A 24,807-nucleotide genomic window follows, 5' to 3' on the forward strand; every position below is an offset into this window, starting at 1 on the left:
TAATTTTTTATAAACTTATCTATTTTACAACAGTATTATTTTGTCATTTTTAAATTCCTTCAAATAAAAAATATTTTCCTCAGATTATTCAATTTCCCTTTCCCCAATCTTTTTTAAGTCCAATTTTCATTGTTACCATTGTTTTCTACTGTTTTCATTTCTTACATTATAGGCAAAAGAATTAACTTAAAATTTTCTGAACAAAACTATTTTCAAGCCAAATACTATACTTACTTGATAAGCATGCTTTTTAAAAAATCAATTAACAACTACCCTTAAGAAGACATCTGAAATGCCCATTTCTTATTTGAAACACATTTTTTATGTCTTACCACCAGGGGGCTCTCTGGCAACCAGGCCTTCTGGAAGCAAATCTTCATCTTCCGCCTTTATGTATCCACACACTTTTGGAGACTGCAAACGGGAGACATTCTTGATGTCTTCAGATTTATACACTAACATTCTTTTGTCTTTAGTATCATTAATTAGTCTCCAAAGTGGCTAAAATAGAAAAATATAATTGAGATGGAAAATATAAAAATTCCTAAATAGTAAATTTTTGCATCCTTGTTTGTAGATAACATGTCCAGTAAGTAAAACGGCCTAGTCATTTTATCAAAACAAACAAACAACAACAACAAAAAAATCCCTCAAAAAACCATTTCAATTTTTATCAGAGTTTCTATGCTGGTAAATACATGGATTATTGATTCTTTGATTTCATCTGTATGTGAAGAACATTACTTTCACAAGTTATAAAATCCTATAGAAGACCCAGAAGAGAAAATGTACATCCTTTTTCACTAATTAATTCACAAATATTTACATAAACACTGTGTGTGGCGCTGTTGCAGGTAGTGGGCACAGAGCAATGAAAGCGAAATAAGGGTTCATTCTGTGCTTTCCATTCTAGTTTCCTTAACACCGTTTTACGCACAGGGAAGAACATATTTTCATGAGAAGACTAAAAAATTTTAACAATATGGCTAAAACATCGCTTTCATGGAAATCAGTTTTTAAAAAATCTTCACTTGCAATATTGCAAGGACACAGTAAATTAGAACTAAAGGATGTTTCCAGGTCAAATATACGGTGACAGAGACTAGATTTCAACTGGCAAGCATTCAATTGAGTATACAGAAGTCATACTATAATGTACACCTAAAATTTAGGTCATTAACCAATGTTACTCCAATAAATTTAATAAAAATTTGAAAAAAATATGTAAGATAAAAATTCACGTGTAGATTTACCTCTATATTATATTCCGCCCCATCTGTGTTGATCCTTATTGTAATATCATCATCTCCTATGTGGGCTATAACCCTAGAGTCAGGCTCACCTTAACAGAAAAATATTGTTCATTATTACAAAATACTTATATCAAAAAAATAAACAATGCTCTACCACCATTAAAAATCAATAAAGCCCTTCCTCAGAGTATACCTGCCCAGAGGGTGGCGGGACCCACCATCACGAAAACACCCCAAGCAACGACAGCTTCTCCATCCTCAGGAGAAGCTGCTATTCCAGTTCTTTGAAACCTGTCTCTTTGCCTCCCACTATTTTTAAGAATGATCTGAATTCTGTTACAGAACAAAATAAACCAACATGTAGATTTCCTTCTGAAATAACTCTTGACTACTTTGGGGTAAGAAAGAACTAAGAGGAAACAGAAAGCATAATTTGAAACAAAGAGGTCTTAAACTAAACTATTTGACAATTTTAATGCCATTTTTCCTTATTGTAGAAAAAGTTCCAGAAGTAAACCACAATGGCTAGTTTGATATATTTTCTTAACTAAATTAAATACGTAATAGAACCATAAAGTCAATTATTTTAACTCCTGGCTTCCCCATTTAAAATCTCGTAAAGGAAGTATACAATCCTTCTCTGGAGAAAAGAGAAGGCTAAAGTCTTATCACTTGAGAGAAAATTAATTTTAATAATCAAAACAGCCTGAGCAGGCGGTGGAGCAGTGGATAGTGTCGGACTGGGATGCGGAGGACCCAGGTTCAAGACCCCAAGGTCGCCAGCTGAGTACAGGGCTCATCTGGTTTGAGCAAAGCTCACTAGCTTGGACCCAAGGTTGCTGGCCCGAACAAGGAGTTACTCGGTCTGCTGAAGGCCCACGGTCAAGGCACATATGAAAAAGCAATCAATGAACAACTAAGGTGTCGCAACGAAAAACTGATGATTGATGCTTCTCATCTCTCTTCATTCCTGCCTGTCTGTCCCTATCTATCCTTCTCTGACTCTCTCTCTGTCTCTGTAAAAAAATAAAATAAAAATAAAAGAAACCAATCAATGAACAACTAAGGTGTCGCAAGGAAAAACCGATAATTGATGCTTCTCATCTCTCTCCGTTCCTGTCTGTCTGTCCTTATCTGTATCCCTCTCTCTGACTCTCTCTCTGTTTCTGGGAAAAAAAAAAATCAAAACAGCCAGCTAGTATGACATGCTGGTAATACTCATATCCTCCCAGTTTTTTATTGTTTTTTTTCCAAAGTGAGAAGCAGGGTGGGGAGGCAATCAGACTCCCATATGCGCCCGATCCACCCGCATGCCCACCTGGAGGCGATACTCTGCCCATCTGGGGCATTGCTCTGCTATAACCAGAGCCATTTTAGCGCCTGAGGCAAAGGCCATGGAGCCGTCCTCAGCACCCAGGCCAACTTTGCTCCAATGTAGCCTTGGCTGCAGGAGGGAAAGAGAGAGATAGAGAGGAAAGAGAGGGGTAAGGGTGGAGAAGCAGATGGGTGATTCTCCTGTGTGCCCTGGCCAGGAATGGAACCCAGGACTTCCACATGCCGAGCTGATGCTCTACCACTGAGCAAACTGGCCACGGCCTCATATCCTCCTATTCTAATGTTTCTGCTTCCAAACTTAAAACAAAGAAGAGCAGTTCTTTGTTACCCCTTCTCTCCCCATTCCCAGAAAAGAACATGCAGTCAGGTGAGATGCAGACACCTAATACCCAGACACAAAGACAAACAAACACACTCTGTACTGACCAACCACGTGTCCGCTGAAGAAGTCCTGCCATTTGACGCTGAACTCGCTTTCATCTTTACCATCTACCACCACGACTTTGAAGTTCTGGGAAAAGCGTTCAGTACTTGATATCAGGTATAATCTAAAATACCTAAAGAAAGAATGTATCCATCTTTTACTCTAACAACATTAAATGGAAGCCTAATTTTCACTTAAACTTTCTAAAAGAAAAGGAGACAGAAGAGTTGACATTAATAAAACACTACACAGCCTGACCGGTGGTGGCACAGCGTATAAAACATAGATCTGGAATGCTGAGGTCGCTGGTTAGAAACCCCAGGCTTGCCCAGTCAAGGTACATTCAGGAGTTGATGCTTCCTGCTCCTACCCCCTTCTCTCTCTCTTCTCTCAAATGAATAAAATCTTTAAAATAATTATAAAAACACTACACAAGCTTTAACTACTATTTTGCAAGTACTTAGTGCATTTAATCTCACTTTTTTAGTTGTTAAGACTTTGGCAGCCTGACCAGGCGGTGGCACAGTGGATAGAGTGTCGGACTGGGATGCAGAAGGACCCAGGTTCAAGACCCCGAGGTCACCAGCTTGAGCGCAGGCTCATCTGATTTTAGCAAAGCTCACCAGCTTGGACCCAAGGTCGCTGGCTCAAGCAAGGGGTCACTCGGTCTACTGAAAGCCCGCGGTCAAGGCACATATGAGAAAGCAATCAATGAACACCTAAGGTGTCGCAACAAAAAACTGATGATTGATGCTTCTCATCTCTCTCCGTTCCTGTCTGTCTGTCCCTCTCTCTCTCTCTCTGTCTCTGACTCTCTCTGTCCCTGCAAAAAAAAGCCTGACCTGTGGTGGCGCAGTGGATGAAGTGTCGACCTGGAAATGCTGAGGTAGCCAGTTCGAAACCCTGGGCTTGCCTGGTCAAGGCACATATGGGAGTTGATGCTTCCAGCTCCTCCCCCTTTTCTCTCTCTGTCTCTCTCTCCTCTCTCCCCCTTTCTGTCTCTTTCTCTCTCCTCTCTATAAATAAATAAATAAATAAATAAATAAATAAAAGACTTTGGCAGACTGAGACAACTAGTATAGGGGAAAAAAGATTCAAACAGCCAAGGCATGTTTTGCAGTGGCAAAAAGCCTTTGTAAATTCGAGGCTTAGCAAAAGGCTAAGTTCTCCTCCACCTCCACCTCCATACTGCTATGATGCTGAGTATTTGCACCCAATTCACTTGCTTGCTTAAGTTGCTGGAAGCAATTTACATGCCCTTCCTCTTACTCTTTGGTTTAGATGTTGTTTGATTTTGCTTATGCATGGTAGGGGGATTCCTGTTTAGGCCTTGGGAGAGTTCCTGTTTTAGCCTCAGATGTGTAACTTTGTATCAAGGACTTCCTTGATTTGCCTATGGCTATATAATAAAGCAATTTGGGGCTATGGGGCATTCAGACATTGCCATCAGCATTGAAGAGGCCTCCCGATCCCGTGCTTTTCTCTCTTTTTTTTTTTTTTTTGTATTTTTCTGAAGCTGGAAACGGGGAGAAACAGTCAGACAGACTCCCGCATGCGCCTGACCGGGATCCACCTGGCTCGCCCACCAGGGGCGACGCTCTGCCCACCAGGGGGCGATGCTCTGCCCCTCCGGGGCGTAGCTCTGTGCAACCAGAGCCACTCTAGCGCCTGGGGCAGAGGCCAAGGAGCCATCCCCAGCGCCCGGGCCATCTTTGCTCCAATGGAGCCTTGGCTGCGGGAGGGGAAGAGAGAGACAGAGAGGAAGGAGGGGGGGTGGAGAAGCAAATGGACGCTTCTCCTATGTGCCCTGGCCGGGAATCGAACCCGGGTCCCCCGCACGCCAGGCCAATGCTCTACTGCTGAGCCAACCGGCCAGGGCCTCGTGCTTTATTCTTAATGGGTCTGTTTTCTTAATTCTGCACCATTCTCACTCAAGACCCAGAGTTACGAACCGCGCTGGTCTGCGGCAAAAGCATTCATCTTTTCTGGAGCCTTTGAAGAATATGTAAACACACATATCCAGATAGTACAAGTCAGAGTTCTGCTTGTCCTATTACAGACCATTTATTGAACACCCAGTCAGTTCTAGATGCTCTATATGTTATCTACAATTCACATAGCAAAAATTGAGGCTTAGAGGTTAATTAGCATACTCAAGGTTATACAGCTGGTAAATGGTAAAAATGAAAGCATCGAACTGGAATGCTGAGGTTGCCAGTTGGAAACCGGAAACCCCAGGCTTGCCCAGTCAAGGCACATGAGAAGGCACTAATACAAGTTGGTGCTTCCCACCCCCCCATCCCTTCTCTCTTTCAGCTCTCTCTAAAATCAATAAATAAAATATTTCTATATTAATATATATATATGTGTGTGTATATATATATATATAAAATAAATGTATCCTTGACCCATTCTTTTAGAAATGTAACCTATAAAAATACCTAGACAAGCTATATTTACAAAGATAGTCACTGGATCATTGTTTAATTAATTAATTAATTAAATTTTAGAGATGGGGGGGCAGAGAGAGACAGAGAGAAAGGGGGAGGAGGAGCAGGGAGCATCAACTCCCATATGTACATTGACCAGGAACGCCCAGGGTTTGTTTTTGTTTGTTTGGGGTTTTTTTGTTTTTGTTTTTGTATTTTTCTGAAGTTGGAAATGGGGAGGCAGTCAGACAGACTCCCCGCATGCGCCCGACCGGGATCCACCCGGCATGCCCACCAGGGGGCGATGCTCTGCCCATCTGGGGCGTTGCTCTGTTGCAACCAGGGCCATTCTAGCGCCTGAGGCAGAGGCCATGGAGCCATCCTCAGCGCCCGGGCCAACTTTGCTCTAATGGAGCCTTGGCTGCGGGAGGGGAAGAGAGAGAGACAGAGAGGAAGGAGAGGGGGAGGGGTGGAGAAGCAGATGGGCGCTTCTCCTGTGTCCCCTGGCCGGGAATCGAACCCGGGACTCCTGCACGCCAGGCCGATGCTCAAACCTTGAGCCAAGCCCAGGGTTTTGAACTAGTGACCTCAGCATTCCAGATCTATACTTTATCCACTGCTGTTACTGCTGGGTAGGCTGATTACCGTTTATTATACGAAAATATCACATGGGTTATTAAATAACATCCATCTTTAGGGCACTGGTCAAAACAGTTACAATGCTATGCAACAGAAATATTTATGCAGCTGTTAAAAATAAGGTAAACCAATGTTATCTATGTATCACACCTACATACATATTAAGAAATGTGCATTAAAATCTTTTGAAAGTTTATAACAGGAAACCTCGCTGCATCTGAGAAATGGGACTGGGTTAAGAAGTGAAAACTTAAACCCTCTGTGGTTTGTTTTTTAAACCAGGTGCATATACTCAGTCCTCCATATCCAATGGTTCCACAACCACAACCAACTGTGGCTCAAAAATATATATTTTTAAAGCTACAGTGTTGCTGGCATGTACTATGAAGTTAGGCCTTTAATGGTTGGTTGCATCTGAATATATACATTTTTTCTTATTCCCTAAACAATACAGTATAACAACTATTTAGATAGCATTTAAATTGTATTAGGTATTACCAGTAATCCAGAGATAATTTAAACTATACAGAAGGCATGTGTATATTATACGCAAATACTGCGCCATTTCATTAGGAACTTGAGCATCTGCTGGTCTGGTATCTGCCATGGACTCTGGAGCCAATTCCCATGAGACTGAGAGACAACTGAATTACTCTTTTTTTTTTTTTTTGAAAACAAGTAATGAATGTTTATTTCAGATGAAAAGACAGCCAAGATATATTGCTAAATGATAAAGCAGGTTGCAGAAACAATACTGCACATTATGAAATGATCCTGTTTCCCCTTTGTGTATATCGTCTCCAAAAATGTTTTCAAAATGTGATTATTGCTGAATGGTACAATTAAAGAAAAAATTCTTTTTCACATGTTTCTAACCTGCATTTTATTTTATATTTGCAAAAAGATTTGGTCCTGGCCGGTTGGCTAAATGGTAGAGTGTCGGCCTGGCGTGCAGGAGTCCCGGGTTTGATTCCCGGCCAGGGCATACAGGAGAAGCCCCCACCTGCTTCTCCATCCCCCCCCCCCTTCCTCTCTGTCTCTCTCTTCTCCTCCTGCAGCCAAGGCTCCATTGGAGCAAAGTTGGCCCGGGCACTGAGGATGGCTCTGTGGCCCTGGTTGCAACAGAGTGACGCCCCAGATGGGCAGAGCATCACCCCCTGGTGGGCATGCCGGGTGGATCCCGGTCAGGAGAGAGTCTGTCTGACTGCCTCCCTGTTTCCAGCTTCAGAAAAATACAAAAAAAAAAAAAAAAAAGATTTAAATAAGTACATTTCTCTTAGGAACATATTGTTGTCTTAAAACTTAAGTCTGCATTCTTAAATGACACGATAGGAAAGATTTAAGAGGTGTCATTATGTAGAAGTTCCCTTAAGTGAATTGTTCTGTTTTATCCTAGATTTTAGATGCAGATGGCAACGTTCCACCTCTTGGTCAAGAAGGAGACACTGGCGTCCGAGTTCTACCTAACCGGCTATGCGGCCTCTTTGGTCATTATGTAGTAAGAGACTGATGAAATAACCTCTTATTTTCTATGTTTTTCTCAAACGTCTTTGGTGGTTATCCCTTCTTGCTATAAAAACACAACTTGGTATTTCCCTGAGAGACCCAGTTTCCTGAACAGTAACCCAAGACAGAGAGCTGAAGAAACACCCCAAAGCTGGATAAAGCAGGGGCACTGGTCCCCCTGGGCTAGAACCCGGCTGCAAGCCCAGGACAAGAGGAAGGCAGGCAGGTGGCCTCTCAGTACCCACTGGCCCCTGTGCTGTCAAACGGGACCCATCATTTCTCTGAAATCCAGGGAGTGGTCGTACTTCTGGGGAGTGGTAAGAGGGACAGAGAATGGGGCAATATTTATTTATTTACTTTTGTATTTTTCTGAAGTGAGAAGCGAGGAGGCAGAGAGACAGACTCCCGCATGCTCCCCAACCAACTCTGCTCCCATGGAGCCTTGGCTGTGGGAGGGGAAGAGAGAAACAAAGAGAAAGGGGAGGGGGGAGGGGGGAGAAGCAGATGGGCGCCTCTCCTGTGTGACCTGGCCGGGAATCGAACCCGGGATACGCACATGCTGGGCTGACGCTCTACTGCTGAGCCAACCGGCCAGGGCGGAATTACTTTTATTTTAAAAAATATTTGTTGGAGAAGGCATATCCCAGTGGTTTGCAAACCGCGGCTCGCGAGCCACATGCAGCTCTTTGGCCAGCTTAGGAGTACCCTAATTAAGTTAATAACAATGTACCTACCTATTTAGTTTAAGTTTTAAAAATGTGGCTCTCAAAAGACATTTCAATCATTGTACTGTTGATATTTGGCTCTATTGACTAATGAGTTTGCCGACCACTGGCCTATCATATGAATAAAAAAAAATCAGCCCATTTATGTTCTCCCACTGTTTGTTTCTGATATTAGTAAAGCTCTCCAGAAAGACTTTAGAAAGAAGCTTGCAATTATCTAACAGATTTACATTTGCAAAACATTAAGAGATAATAAAATTACTGCCCAAACAGCCCACATCTATTAATTCATGCTATGACATGAAAAGAATTCAATGTAGAAAGAGCATTAAATTCTAGACTCAACTGACCACTAGGCTGTGGGGTAGTGAATAAAAATCCTTCATCGCTAACCCTCAGTGTCTGCATACATAAAATAAAGGTAGTACTCAGTACACAGCTGAGAGTACTAAAGTAGCACAAACATTTTAAGGTATAATAATTCAATTAATTTAAATTCTTTGTTAAAATTCTGTAAACATATTACCATCACTGACATCCTCGGGATACCTATTTACTTTTTAAAAATAATCATCAGTATAAATTTTAGATGTAAGAATCAGGACAAACTAAGTATATCAATTACAAATCTTTAAAAATGTAATTTCCAAGAAACCCTTATACACCTGAAACTAATATAATATTGTATGTCAACTGTAATAAAAAAAATAATCTATGTGGGGGAACACTTATTTTTCTGCTTTTGCCAAACCAAGTCCCACTTGCCCCAACATTTTTCTATGAATAGTCAAATTACCTTCTCAATGCTGAAAAAGTTAGTAGTGTTTCTAAGTGTGTTGACGCCTGTAGAGCTCTTTTTCTTACAGAATGCTGTTGGATATTGGATAAAGAGAGGATATCGTAGTCTGAGAGCAAAGAATCAAGCTTTTCTGAAATAAAGGCAAAAAAGTTATTAACACGTAAACCTACTAATCGATTGTAATATTACTAAAATGAGAGTCAGATAACAAGCTCTTCCTAATAGGACACATTATGAAGTGCCCGGCACAAACCTAAATATCCATGTTGCCAAATTAAATAACCTTAGCAAGCAAATCAGCCACACCCAGAATGTTAGAATTCCCACAGAACAAATGACCCAGTTTCTTCAGGAAATACAGTAAAAGGTATGGTAAAGAAGGGAGGAGCTAAGACCTGATAGACAAGAATATGTAAAGCAAGCCGATGTGTGAACTCTTTTAGGTCCTAGGTCAAACCAACCAACTGTGGAAAGATATTTGTGACAATTAGGGAAATCTTAACATGACAGCATGTTCATATGAGATAGTGATAATTTTGCTATCTCAAAGAGTATCATATTATGCAATGATCTAACTTCTAAATTAAAGGCATTTCTGGCTTGCCTGATCAGTGGTGGCACAGTGGATAGAGGTCCCAGGTTTGAAACCCTGATGTCACCGGCATGAGTGCAGGCTCATTCAGCTTGAGCACGGGATCATCAACATGATCCCATGGTCGCTGATCTGAGTCTAAAGGTAGCTTGACTTGAAGTCCAAGGTCGCTGGCTTAAGCAAGGGGTCACTAGCTCAGCTGGAGCCCCCCAGTCAAAGCACATATGAGAAGCAACCAATAAATAACTCAAGTGCTGCAATTATGTGTTGATGCTTCTCATCTCTCTCCCTTCCTGTCTGTGTCTCTTAAAAAATAACTAAATTATAAATAAATAAGCAAGTAAATAAATAAAGGAATTTCTGGCTTGTATGTTTACAATTCCTAACATCAAGGTAACCAACACAACCTGCCTACTGCCAACCTGGGCCGCATCAATTTCTTATCAGTTGATGTGTAGCAAGAAAGAGCAATGAATGTGTTAATGGCCTGAGCAAACCAAAACTAGAAAAGTAAATCTTTTACAGAAAAATCACATATTTCAAATTAAAGAGCAAAAAAGTGATTAATATCCCTATTACTGCTGTCCTCAATAAATACAGCAGATGATAAATCCAGTCAACACCAGGAAGTAGAATAAAACCAAACTACTCCCTGGGAAAAATCAACATTAATTATTTTTTTATGTTTTGTTTTGTTTTGTTTTTACAAAGACAGAGAGAGTCAGAGAGAGAGATAGATAGGGACAGACAGGAACAGAGAGAGATGAGAAGCATCAATCATTAGTTTTTCATTGCGCATTGCAACACCTTAATTGTTCACTGATTGCTTTCTCATATGTGCCTTGACCACAGGCCTTCAGCAGACCTAGTAACCCCTTGCTCGAGCCAGTGACCTTGGGCTCAAGCCGGTGAGCTTTTGCTCAAACCAGATGAGACCTCATTCAAGCTGGCGACCTCAGGGTCTCGAACCTGGGTCTTCAGCATCCCAGTCCAACACTCTATCCACTGCGCCACCGCCCGGTCAGGCTAATTATTTTATCAACTGATTTGGAACCCAAGAAAAGCAAAAATCACTCACTGCCCCAAAAATAGAACAAAATGTTTTTATTTGATACAGAGCAAGAGTAAACTCTGTGCTGCCCTATAAGTCACTTGTCATCAACAGCAACTCTGCTGCCTCTTCCAAAATCAGGAGAATTTTTGGAATATAATTTTGGTGACTTAAGTTTCTGTAGAAACTGTCTAAAAATATTTGAGCTGATGCTTTCCTTTTCCCTCAACAAATATCACTGCAGAAGCAATGGTATTCAAAATCATTCCACTGGACTTAGGATGTCCTCAAAATAGAGCAGGAGCTTAAAATACAAATGAATTGCTACTGAGGTTAAATATGCTCACAACACCTTGTATAAAATAAAGAATCGCCCCAAAATTATTATTCTTCTTAAACTTCCTCAACTGGTCTGTTCTTCAATTCACTCATTCACTGCTTTGTGCCAGGCACTGGGCTAGATACACAAAGTCCTTGCACTTGTTTTACTGTGGGAGAGATGAGAGACAATGTACAAATACAAGTCAGTACTGTGGATGTTAAAGCAGGACTGCAGACAGAGGGAGCAGGAAGGGCCAGTTTGTAAAGAGTGGTCAAAAGAGGAAGAATGCCACCCCCTCTGCAACCCTGAAGACAGCAGAGGGTAGGCATGCAGCTACAGGATCATAATTCAAGTCCACCCCAGGGTCTAACTCAAGTTAAAATTATACAAAGTAACAGCAATTTTTACATTTGCTAGGTGCCACCATCTTCTGTTAACAAAATTTCCTTTTAAATTTAATCCAGACCTGGAATGCTGAGGTCAATGGTTCGAAACCCTGGGTTTGCCCGGTCACATATGGGAGTTGATGCTTCCTGCTCCTCCCCCCCCTCCCTCCCTTCTCTCTCTCTCTCCTCTCTAAAATAAATGAATAAAATCTTTCAAAAAAATTTAATCCAGGGGAAAGCTGTTTCAGAAGGCATCAATCACTTTTATGCTTATGAATGGTTGTTGGTGATCCATTCTTGCTAATGTCTATAATGCTTAGCAGCACCAATAAAAATCAAGTTTACCATTTATTCAACAATTTTTGAGTGTTTCTTTCCTATAAGACACCATGCTGAGTGTTTTATGTTATCTCCATAAACATCCCTGAGTTATTATCCCCATTTTACAGATAACAAAACAGACTAAGGGAGAATAATGTCACAGAGCTAATGTAGCATAGAACTGAGATTTAAACTTGAGCATACTCTGGTTTCTCTTCAGATCACATAAATCTTTCGCCTTTTAAACTTGAGCCTGTCTGGCTGAATACCCCAATTTACTGATGCCATACTTTATTTATTTGCCTGACCAGGTAGTGGCGCAGTGGATAGAGCGTCGGACTGGGAGGCAGAGGACCCAGGTTCGAGACCCCAAGGTCGCCAGCTTGAGCACGGGCTCATCTGGCTTGAGCAAAAGTTCACCAGCTTGGATCCAAGGTCGCTGGCTTGAGCAGGGGGTTACTTGGTCTGCTGAAGGCCCACGGTCAAGGCACATATGAGAGAGCAATCAATGAACAACTAAGGTGTCACAACGTAAAACTGATGATTGATGCTTCTCATCTCTCTCTGTTCCTGTCTGTTTATCCCTGTCTATCCCTCTCTCTCTCTCTCTCTCTCTCTCTCTCGTCTGTTAAAAAAAAAAAAAAAAGAAAAGAAAAAAGAAAAGAGAAAAAAAAAGAATTGAAAATAAAGTTTACTTAAAAAAGAAAGTATTAAAATTTGTATTTATTTATTTTTTTAGAGAGAGACAGACAGACAGACAGGAAGGGAAAGAGAGGAGAAGCATCAACTCATAGTTGCAGCATCTTAGTTGTTTATTGCTTTCTAATGTGTGCCTTGATTGGGGGGCTCCAGCAGAGCCAGTGACCCCTTGCTCAAGCCAGCGACCTTGGGCTCAAGCCAGCAACCCATAGAACATGTCTATGATCCCGCACTCAACTGCTGAGCCTGTGCTCAAGCCGGTGACCTTGGGGGTTTCAACCTGGGTCCTCAGCGTCCCAGGCCAACACACTATCCACTGCACCACTGCCTAGTCAGGCTTTTAAAATTTATTTTAGAGAGAGAGAAAGCAAAAGAGGGAGGGAAAGAGAGACACACTGCTTTGTTGTTCCGCTTACTTATCCATTCATTGAGGCTTGTGTGTGTCCTGACCAGGGACTGAACCCATAACCTTGGCGTATGACACTCCCAACTGAGCTACCTGGCCAGGGTCTTTCTTTTTATTTTTTTATTCTAGAGAGAAAGAGGGGGAGAGAGGAAGAGACAAAGAGAGAGACAAAAACATCTATTTGTTGTTTCACTTATTTATGCATTCATTGTTGATTCTTACATGTGCCCTGACCGGGATCGAACCCATAGCCTTAGCATACTGAGACGACACTCTAACCAACTGAGCTCTCCAGCCAACGTGTGATGTCATACTTTTTTAAACTCCTTAAAGATAGTCTGGCTCTTCTTGGACCTTCTACTTCTTGGCCTCCTACATTTTGACAAGTCAACCAAACAGGACCTCACCTCACCTCCCTCTGAATTCTGAAGCTGTGTTTCTTCTGGCACTTTTGAATTATATTTGCTTTTTATCTCACAAATAGACTGTAAAATGGCCAAAAGGGAGCTGTTTTATTCACCATGGCACCCTACCCTCACAATACCCAGCATAAAACCTTGCATGAAACAGTACTCCTATGTTCACAAATTGCACCAATTCTCAATGCTGAGATGCTGATACGATCCTTCACCCTTCAACTTCACGATGCAGGTTGGTACATGAATTCAGTTTCATTCAAGATCATAATCACTTCTACTGACTGAGAAATTCAACCTCAATACTGTAGTTTCACTGTCAATATTACAGGCCAGGTGTTCTCAAAGTGTGCTCCCCACATCAGCAGCAGCACCTGAGAACTTGTTAAAAAGATGAGTTTTCAGATCTGTTCTCTACTCAATCAGAAATTCTTGAGGTAGGACCCAAAAATCTGTGTTTAACCTGCCTTGCAAGTGATGCTAATATACACTGAAGTTTGAGAACCACACTGAACTGGGCTAAAGGAAATAAATGGAAGAAAAGAACCTTTAAATACAAAAATGTTCATTATTCAGCCTTGCATTATTTTTATAAATAAAAATAAAAACATAATAACTGGGAAACAGATAAATTATGGTAATTCTAAATAACCAAGAAAAAAAATGCAATCATTTAAAATGCTCTTAAAAACAGGGTTTTAAGAACATGGGAGCCCTGGCTGGGTAGCTTAGTTGGTTAGAGCATCGTCCTGATACACCAAGGTTGTTGGTTCAATCCCGGGTCAGGGCACATACAGGAATCAACCAATGAGTGCATAAATAAGTGAAACAACAAATCAATGTTTCTTTCTCTCAAATCAATCAATAAATTAAATTTTTAAAAAAAGAACATGGGAGCCTGACCTGTGGTGGCGCAGTGGATAAAGCGTCAACCTGGAAACACTGAGGTTGCCGGTTCAAAACCCTGGGCTTGCCTGGTCAAGGCACATATGGGAGTTGATGCTTCCTGCTCCTCCCCATTTCTCTCTCTCTCCTCTCTATAACGAATAAATAAAATCTTAAAAAAAAAAAAAAAAAAAAGAACATGGGAAACTATAATATTAAACAAAGGTAGGTTTTTTTTTAAAAAAAAAACTATTCAAATTGCATGATCTTAACTATGTATGAAATAGGCCTAGAAAAAAATAGTAAGAGCAAGATAGTAACATCACTGGTTATCTTTTTTTTTTTTTTTTTTAAGATTCTATTTATTGATTTTTACAGAGAGAGGAGAAAGAGAGAAGGGGGAGGAATTTAAAGTATCAACTCATGGTTGGTTGCTTTACTTTAGTGGTTCATTGATTGCTTGTCATATGTGCCCTGACCGGGCAAGCCCAGGGTTTCAAACTGGCGACCTCAGCGTTCCAGGTGACGCCCTATCCACTGCACCACCACAGGTCAGGCTCACTGGTTATCTTTAGGTATATTTTCTCCGTAACAAGCACTTTTTAAATGTAACTTGCTAAAGCACTTTAAAATACTTAACTTCTGGCCCTGGCCAGTTAGCTCAATCAGTGACTAGAGGGCACTCAGGAGAAGGAACCAGTGAATGCATAACTAAGTAGAAGAAAAATGAATATTTCTCTCTCTCTTTTATCAATCAATTAAAAAACAATACTTAACTAAACTACTATGTTTCCATTGTAATTTGTCCTAGTACAAGAACTACATAGCACCAGTTGGATGTTCTAGAGCCATTCCTAACAGCATGGTTAAAAGCACTGTCCTTGTTCAACAAACTGACCTCCTGCACTTGCTGCTGTCCTTTCACAAGCAAGTAACCTCGCAGATACTCCATATTTCACTGCACTTCACTTCCCAAATTTCAACTACTGGTAGTCTCAGTTTTCTATAGCTTTTTCAACAGAATTTATATTTGCCCTATTTTCCAAGAGTCTTTATCCTTTAGCCACATGCAAATCTGTCAATAAACAATATAAACCACTTAACTATTTTTTTTAAAACAATTTTTTTTTATTTATTCATTTTAGAGAGGAGAGAGAGAGCGAGAGAGAAAGGAGAGAGAGACAGGGGGGAGGAGCTGGAAGCATCAACTCCCATATGTGCCTTGACCAGGTAAGCCCAGTGTTTCAAACCCGCAACCTCAGCATTTCCGGGTCGATGCTTTATCCACTGCACCACCACAGGTCAGGCTAAACCACTTAACTATTGTTCTTAGCTCAGTGTATGGTCATAACCTCCCTTTCAAAAACTCCACAATGGCTGCCCAGTCTCTGGAATAAGAACACCTTCCTTGATTTCTACAAATTACTCCAGCAATCACCCTAAATTACTGAGCTTTTTCTCATTTCAGCTGGCTACAAAGAGAAATCAAAAAACACAAGACCACTCAAAAGATCAGACTAGAATAACTACGATTTAGGTATCACCTCCCGCCCTTCCTGCTCTTCTCTGCCACACGCATGTTTCCCTCACTTGGCCTCCTACATAGTTGTCCTTGGAGACCCCCTTCCTTGCTGCTTCTGTATCTGTCCCACCCCAACCCTCCTTTCTTGCACACACATTCTGCAGTTGGTTCTCCTCTTTCCCCAGACTCCACCTATTCATTTATTCAATATTTATTGAAAACCTCCTACTTTCCAAGCACTAGAGATATAATGGAGAGAGAGAAATATATTTCCAACGTTGTGATATTGGTAGAAAGAGTACCACACAAAAATAATTAAAAAGTATGTCTGGCACCAAGGGAGAGGAAGGTGCAGGAATCAGGGAAGGACACAGCTGGAGCATGACCCCTGCCTGGTAAGCCAAGGGAGCCTTTCCGAAGGAAACAACACTGAAGAACGAAAGGATGAGGAGGAAGCCAAGAGAAGGAAAAAGAAGGTTCTAAGCAGGAGACATAAGATGTGCTGAGGTCCACAGGAAACAGAGAAAAGAATACTCAAAGCAATGAAAGCAACTCAGGCTGCAGTGCAGAACCCCAGAGGACGTGAAAAGGTGTCAGACTGGAGAGGTCATGAAAGGCTGTGGCGCTAAATTAAGGGTCTAGGTCTTTGGATAAGGGAAACAGCTGTGAGTTAGAAATTTCATTGTGACTGCAGTGTGGAGAGAGGGCCAGAGAACAGACTGAAGTCTCAGAAATCGGCTTGTAAGCAGCTCAGCAATCCACGTGCAGACCATGAAAGACGCCCCCGGTAGATTCTAGTTTGGGTATCAGGGAACATAGTAGCACCATATCCATGAAGACTTAAAAAAAAAAAAAAAAAAAAGGTTTCAATGAGGGGGGTTCGTATGAGAGACAGCTAGATGCTGAAAGAGTCTGAATTTCCATACTATATCTTGTCCCTTATACAGTATATAGTTTGCAATTACACTGTTCATTTACATAGGATTTTTTGCTTTAGGTCATCATATGTTTGCAATTCTGTAACTGATATGTCATATAGTGATTTCAGGTGGGGAGAGAGAGAGGACCAATCTCTGATTGTATGACTTTCAACATTGGCATCAGTGGTAAAAAGCAGCAGTTATTTTGTGCCTTCTATATGTTCTCCAAGAATAAAGAGAAGGCTGGACCTTCGGGCCTGTGATAAACTAGCTTTCTGGGTGAGAACATGGAGTGGCCTCTAGAAGATCTGATACACCTCCCACTCCACCCTTCTCTTTCGGGGAAATGTTTCATTCCCTGGAAAAGATTTTATGACCACTGAATTTGATACAATGACATAAAGTATGCCCATACTTCTTTCATCAAGCCCAGAGTCAACATATTTTTTTAATTTTTCCATTGATGAGAGGGGGGCACTGGGGAGTGGTAAGGAAGGGAGAGAGAGAGGGAACAACATCAGCTAGTTGTTCCACTTAGTTGTTCCATTTAGTTGTGCACTCACTGGCTGCTTCTCCTATGTGCCCTGACCAGGGATCAAACCCCATGATGTCGGCACATCCGGTCTGATGCTCTATCCACTGAGGCACCTGGCCAGGGCCCTGAGACAACATTTTTAAAACTGACTTTTAAACAATGAAGTGTTGAATGAGAAGCATCTAGAAACATTTGTGGAATTATACTTAATTTCTCTTTTTCTCTTTGTAATAAATTGCATTTCCTGGAATACAACTTGCAAGTGTAACACGTAACCCCTGTAGCATTCTGCTTGCTCTGCACTGCTCTGCTGCATGGAGTACAAAACATTCCCCCAAAGTGACACTGTAGTGTCATACTGCTACTTCTGGTGTCAGAAGTGGAAAAGATAAATCCAGGACTACTGTCAAGTGTTTATTCTGCTTGTACAGAAGACAGACGAACCTGACTGCTCTCCAGTACTCCCCGAAACGTGCCGGACAAGAGGGCGGCCTGGTTGGTTACTGTGCAATAAGCTGTGGGTGTGAATGAATCCCTCCTTGGGAATAAAAGATGAGAAAAGGAGAGCAGTGGTCTCTGATAGGCAGGAGATCCCAGGTCCTGAACACTAAAAACTTCACTTTAGGGGTTTATACCAATTAGGGATAGGATGGAAGATGAGCTGTCTCAAATGATTCCTTGTCAAGAGTTCTTCACCAGGGTTGGGATTTAACCTGGACCAAGACTCTTCAGCAAAACCAATCACATGGAAACTGAGCACAAATTTCCACATTGCCCAAGGGAAACTTGAAGAAACCTGGATTGGTCCATAAGACTCTGTAGCTGAAAAAGATTCAAATGCAGGGCAGGCAATGAGATTACTTCCACAATTTTCAGCACCCCTGACTATACCTAAACTAAACCCTCTTTCCTATACTCATTCTTCTAATCAAACAGACAATAAAGTAATTTTGGACATGTTATATCTGAAGTGCCTATGAACACTAGGAAGCATCATGTGGGGAAATGGACACATGAGGGTGAAACTTCAGAGAACAAGTCTACATCAGAGATAGTAGTTATCAGAATACAGTCAAATATATATTGATAGTAAGGGAAACCAAGGCAGCAGATAAGACTTGTCAGCACCTAAATTCAGGTTAAAAGGAAAAAAACTGACCTGTGGCACAGTGGATAGGGCGTCGACCTGGAATGCTGAGGTCGCCAGTTCAAAACCCTGGGCTTGCCCGGTCAAGGAACGTACAAGCAAGCAAGCAATGACCAACTAAAAAGTGAAGCAACTGAGTTGATACTTCTTGCTCTCCCTGCCCCTGCCCCCGCCCTCTGTAAAATTAATAAATAGAATAAAAAAGGAGAAGTGTGGGCAGGCAGACATCCATGTTTTTGGCTGGTTTTAGGACTAAGGACTACATAGTTAGGAGATACAGGATAAAGCACTTCATTTCATCCCCTTTCTCACTCACTGAAGCCTGTCCTGTCCCTCTTGCCCTACCAATATTTCTCATAATTTTCTCAAATTATATTTCCCACTAAACACACTCGCCATCGCTCATAAATACAAAATGGTGAAGAATCCAAACATCAACCACACTTGGCTTTGAAGGACACCTATACTTAATGTTCTGGAAAATCCTGTAAAGGGCAAAAGGATTTCTCGTTGCCCCCCCCCCCCCCCCATGGCTCTCTGCTTCACTCTTCCCTTCATTCTATTCTAGAATTCAGTTCATCTCTGATGAGTACAAAACCCAGTTGCACTCACTCTCCCTTTAAGGGTAGAGGGAACAGTTAGGGTGGTTACGTGTTTGGGTTTCAAAAGAATGCAGCCTGTAAGCAAAATTAACATCAAAAGAGGAAGCCAGATGTCAAAACGCTGAATAAAATGGTCCTGTCAATGAGAAATGAACAGTGCGATGTGGAGAATCCCCACTCGGAAAACCTCAAGGTAAATGTCTAAACATATGATTCCAATTCAGCTTTCATCCCTCATCTGTGACCTACATTTTTTTCTTTCCACCCACTACATCCTCTTATATTAAAAGTAACACAAAGGGAAACCACTTTTTTTTTTTAAGGGAAACCACTTTTGAAATCAAAGTGAGACTTATACACCCCAGCTGCAACTTCAACATATCTTCGTGACTAAGCTCACATGATTCATAACTTTCCTAAATTATGCAATTCATAACAGTTCGAATGAAATCATTTTGCATAACCAATGGAGCACTCCAAAAGCCAGGATTCAAATCCCTAATCAATATATAGACAGTTACAGTAACATTTATAGGATAAGTAGGCTAATAAACTATAAACAATGCCCTTTTAACTATGAAACTATTCATTGGTCTTGACCAATTCAATCTAAATAATAGCAGGGTTAAGTTAAGCAACAAATTATATCCTGAGCCATCAAAAACACACAGTAAGTCAACTGTCTTCAAAAGAAAAAAAATACCCACAAGACATATATTTATCACTAACTGTGTAAACCTGACAACTCACCACACCAGAGACTCATTTTTCCTGCTGCTTTATTTTAAAAACCAGGCACGATCCCCACATTTAATTTCAACACCCTCTAAGGGCACCATCAGGAGTGTCCTTATTTTCCCTCTTCACCTACCTAAACCTTAAACTCTGGGCTCAAATATAACCTCCTTCAGGGAGCCTCGCCTAACCTTTCCAGGCTAGGTTCAGTTCCCTGTGACAGTACTACCTGCCAGATTGTGCTCTATACCTCTCTTCCAGGTAGTTGTGGAATTGCCTGTTCAGATTTCCCCATTCCACTATGCCACAGTGTGCTGAAGGTGAGTATTGTCTGAGCTTTGTAGTTCCAAAGCCACACATGATACTTGCATACCATATGTGTTCTTCAAACATCTGGCAAAGAACTGGGTAAATCCATGCATTTTTCCCGCCCCGGTATTCTACACTATGCAAATAAAAAACACATGGCCAAAAAATACCCCTTATGATCTCTGAATGATAACTGATCTAGAAAGCAAGATTTCCCTATGTGCATCCCTAGTATTCATGCTCCATATTTTTCTGCCTGTGAACAGAATAATAAAAGTGAATCAGATGTGTTAGAGTGGTGAAAATTTTAATATCTCAAAATACATGTTTGTTATTTTTATTAACATGAAGCCCTATGAAGCTGATCCTTATCCTATCCCTCCCTTCCACCCTGACCACTTCTACCTCAAAATTTTCCTTCAATCTGTATTGACTTATCAATACAGGACTTGTATCGCAGCAAGTCCTAAGAAGCTAGCTCCCTTGTCTTTCATTCAACTGGTCACCTGTAACCATTTCAATTTCAGATCCACCACAAAGTAGCTGTTTAGGTGAGAACACTCAACACCTCTAACACCCTCAGCCACCGACAATTTCTCTCCATTAAATAAGAGAAGTGCAGGGGACTATTGCGAAACTTTGCATCAGCCCCTCAAAAACACCCACGTGGTGTCCAAATCTGCCCAACACTGCACGTTAAGACCATGATGGGATCTGGTGACCAAATACAACCATGAAAATTCACTGAAAGGCTACAACCTGGCACCCAGGGGAAATGACTGCTCCATCCTTTATTACGAATTAATCGAACTGTCTCATGTGTCAACTTCTAAAAAGACACAGGACCGTCACAGACAACTGTCAGTTCACACCAACGCCCACCCAACTTCGAATCTCCTCTTCGTGCACGCACCTCGATCCTTAAAAAAAAAAAAAAATCCAACCTCTTTAGAATGTCTACCTAAGACCCCTCTGCCTTTCTAAGCTCAAAACTGATCACCTGGGTCAACCCCACGGTCCTCTTTATTTCAAGCGGCAAAGGGAAACGTTGCCCGGGGCAGCAGCACGAGACGTCCCGGCAGGTGTAAGCGCCCCCGACCCCAAACCCCATCCAAGCTGCCACTGAAACGACGAAGTGCGTGCGCGCGATGTTCACAAAGCGCAGCCTCCAGAATAGGTTTCCCAGGCGCCGCCATCAGCACCGCGCCTCCGGCGGGAGGATCTCCAGGCGCCCGCGAGCGCCCAGTAAGAGCGGAGGGGCTCAGACCCCGCGCGGGGCAGGCGCCCGGCCCGCGCCCCCACTGCCACCCCGTCCCCGGATGCAGAGCCCTCCCTAGGCGCTCCGGGACCCCCTTCCCATTCAGGCACAAGCCCGTGTCCCCGGTCCCTCCGCCCCGCGCCACACCCCCTCGTGTGGCCACAGAAAACTCGGGGACGCGCCGCAGCCCTCCAGCACCCCGCCCCCAGACGCCGGCTCCGGCTCCCCGGTACGTCCGCCCGCGGCGGCGCGCTCCCGGCGCCAGGCCCCCGCCTGAGCCGACTCCCCCGGTCTTTACCGAGTCGCTGTGGGGAGCCGAAGCCCGGCTCGTCCCGCGGTCGCGGCGACAGCACCAGCGGGACCACGCCGGTCAAGAAGAGGAGACACGGCCTCATGTTCCCTGCGCCACCGTCCCACCTCTCTAGACAGCCTTCGCCTTACGAGGGGTCCGGGACTCTGCTCACATCGGGGGGGTGGGGGGGAAGGTGGGGACCCGCCCGGCCCGGCCCGGCCCCTCACACCAATGGTTCCTCCCGCGCTGCCTATAGGAAGACTAAAGCCCGGCACGACGCCCCGGAAGCGCAGGCCGCGTCCCGGGAGGTGGGCTCAACCCACTTCCGGCTCCCGCCCTCCGCACCGCCCACAGGCGGAAGCCGAGCGCCGCGCAGCATGCCGGGAGGCCCCGCTTGCCCCGCCCCGCGCCAGCGTCCCTCTCCCTCGCCGCGCCGCCGCCTGCCCCTTTCTTCCGGCCGCGCACAGCAGTCGCCGACCCGAACGCGACCCGCGGCGTCCTGACTTGACCCGGCCGGACCTCCCTCGCCTTTCCCCGGATGATCGCTGCCGGGGAGGCGGAGCTCGGAAGCAGGCCCTCGAAGGCGCGTCCTGCCCTCTGTCGTCTTGCCCCTACCTCTGGTTAGGACCTTAGGATCCCCGTTTTCCGTTTTACTAAACGAGCTGCGCGGTCCCGGGTGGACGGGGAAGGGCTCCTGGCCCCGTGCGCCCCGGCCAATGACCCACAAACCAAACGCCGAGGACGGAGCATCGGTTCCCGGGAGGAGGAGGCGCCGCACCTGACCCCTGGGGAGCGCGCGATAAGACGCAGACGGGGGTCCGGCGTGGCTTCCCGCGCTTAGCGTGAGCACCGGCGACGCCGCAGGCTTCCCTCCATCATAACTATTATAAAAAGCTTCGTCGCTCCTTAATGCACGTTTTCTCGTTGGCCCCGCTGTACGTTGCGGCGCTGCAAGCATGTCCAGAAACTGGATTTTTCCACCTAACTCATTTGTGTGAATGCAGAAGCTCGATTCTTCCAGCTAGTTTAGATTACAAACTTTCCAAGGCGGTTTGTTTTGTTTTGTAATCCTTTGCATAATTTTAGCTCTGGTTTCATGTTTATGTTACTGAATAAAACATTGTAGTCATGTTGGATGCGTTATTACTACTTTGGTTCAACTACAGTGTCTGCAAGTAGGACATAATACATTTTCACTTAAGAGACACCCTCTTTTTCCATCGTGAAACGATTAGGAATGATGTTAGTCCTGCCTGGTCAAGTTTCAAGGCTAGTTCCTAATAAAATACCCCAACTCTGGTTTGAGTTTAGGTTCACTGCAGTTAATCCCAGCATCTTTTCCATCAGTTTTCCATAATTACTGGCTTTGTGCATTCGGGGCTCAACTGAACCTGGTTTGTTCATCTGAGGTATAAAATGTCTTCATTAAACATACACGTTGATGACAGACCTGTAAGGTATTTTTCCCCACCGAGAAGGAAGGAAGGGGCCAGAGCCACGAAGTGTGGAATAACAAAAGGTTTTATTGAGTACAGAGCAGCATCTTGCCCGCGAGGTTCCCTGACCCCGAGGGAAGATGGAGGCCAGGGAAGTCGCAAGTTGTGACCCTTGTGGGAGATATTTAAAGGGTCCCTAGGGTGGTCGAGCTAATATGATGTGAAATCTCACTGGCTGGCAGACGGTGGCTTTTTTCCAAAGGGTTCCTACGAAGTTTCTTATGGCGCGCTTGGTTGTGGGTGGTCCTAGCCAAAGTTCCCCGGGCCTGACCTTTCCCTGTTATCCACCGACCTTACAAGACCTAATCAAACGTGAGCCAAATTTCACAAATTATATGCAACATTTTTTTTTTTTTATTCTTTTTTTTTGCATTTTCTTTTCTGAAGCTGGAAACAGGGAGAGACAGTCAGACAGACTCCCGCATGCGCCCGACCGGGATCCACCCGGCACGCCCACCATGGGGCGACGCTCTGCCCATCCTGGGCGTCGCCATATTGCGACCAGAGCCACTCTAGCGCCTGGGGCAGAGGCCACAGAGCCATCCCCAGCGCCGGGGCCATCTTTGCTCCAATGGAGCCTTGGCTGCGGGAGGGGAAGAGAGAGACAGAGAGGAAGGCGCGGCAGAGGGGTGGAGAAGCAAATGGGCGCTTCTCCTATGTGCCCTGGCCGGGAATCGAACCCGGGTCCTCCGCACGCTAGGCCGACGCTCTACCGCTGAGCCAACTGGCCAGGGCGTAACATTTTTTTTTTTTTTTTTTTTGTATTTTTCTGAAGTTGGAAATGGGGAGGCAGTCAGACTCCCGCATGCGCCCGACCGGGATCCACCCAGCATGCCCACCAGGGGGCGATGCTCTGCCCATCTGGGGCATCGCTCTGGCTCTGTCGCAACCAGAGCCATTCTAGCGCCTGAGGCAGAGGCCACAGAACCATCCTCAGCGCCCAGGCCAACTTTGCTCCAATGGAGCCTTGGCTGTGGAAGCGGAAAAGAGAGACAGAGAGGAAGGAGAGGGGGAGGGGTGGAGAAGCAGATGGGCACTTCTCCTGTGTGCCCTGGCCTGGAATCGAACCCGGGACTCCTGCACGCCAGGCCGATGCTCTACCACTGAGCCAACTGGCCAGGGCTGCAACATTTTAAAAAAGATTCCAAGCCCTGGTAGGTTTGCTCAGTCAGTTAAGAGCGTGGTCCCCAAATGCCAAGGTTGCAGGGAAGCAACCAATGAATGCAACAACAAAATGGAACAAACGAATGTTTCCCTTTTCTCTCTTCCTCCCTTCCTAATATCAGTCAAAAAATAAAAATTAGTCCATGCTGAGATCGCTGGTTTGAAACGCTGCACCTGCCCAGTCACAAGGCACATAAGAGTCGCAACTACTACAAGTTGATGCTTCCCGTTCCCCGTGCCTTTCTTTCTCTCTCCTCTAAAATCAATAAAATTAAAAATAAAACTATTCCATAAAAATGTAGCAGTTGTGTACAACTTTTTACACAATAAACCCAAGCACCAGATTCTCCAGTTTATAACTTTAGTAGACCCCTCGATTATATTCTTTTGGTATCCCCCCCCCAGTTCTAGTGCCGTGATGGCGAACCTTTATATAAAATCTGCCCACTTTGGCAGTTGGTGGGCCAATCAAGGCGCCCTTTGGTTGCTCCACTACCGCCCACCATGAAAGCTGGAACGCCCACTAGTGCGTGGGAGAGACCAGGTTGACCAGCACAGCAAAAGTGGGCGGTTTTTATAAAAAGGTTCACCATCACAGTTCTAGTCTTCCTCATGGAAGGCACTTAGCTGTCCAGTAAA

General features: G+C 43.8%; 1 protein-coding gene across 2 annotated transcripts in view; it reads right to left on the bottom strand.

Annotated features, from left to right (window-relative positions):
- The window catches only part of ADAM17 (ADAM metallopeptidase domain 17), a 48,857-nt gene extending 27,067 nt beyond the window's left edge, over nucleotides 1–21,790 (bottom strand). The window contains exons 1-5 of one of the 2 annotated variants that reach the window (XM_066385941.1): nucleotides 21,515–21,790; nucleotides 9,108–9,240; nucleotides 3,015–3,145; nucleotides 1,254–1,342; nucleotides 333–501 (exon numbers count right to left, since the gene is read on the bottom strand). In XM_066385941.1, coding sequence (XP_066242038.1) covers nucleotides 333–501; nucleotides 1,254–1,342; nucleotides 3,015–3,145; nucleotides 9,108–9,240; nucleotides 21,515–21,611 — 619 coding nt within the window. In that variant the 5' untranslated portion in view covers nucleotides 21,612–21,790. The remainder of the gene's footprint in view (nucleotides 1–332; nucleotides 502–1,253; nucleotides 1,343–3,014; nucleotides 3,146–9,107; nucleotides 9,241–21,514) is intronic. The other variant, XM_066385940.1, reaches the window with a different exon arrangement.
- Between the last annotated feature and the right edge of the window lie 3,017 nt (nucleotides 21,791–24,807).

The sequence above is a fragment of the Saccopteryx leptura genome, chromosome 5 (assembly GCF_036850995.1).
Source record: "Saccopteryx leptura isolate mSacLep1 chromosome 5, mSacLep1_pri_phased_curated, whole genome shotgun sequence".
Classification (NCBI taxonomy): domain Eukaryota; kingdom Metazoa; phylum Chordata; class Mammalia; order Chiroptera; family Emballonuridae; genus Saccopteryx; species Saccopteryx leptura.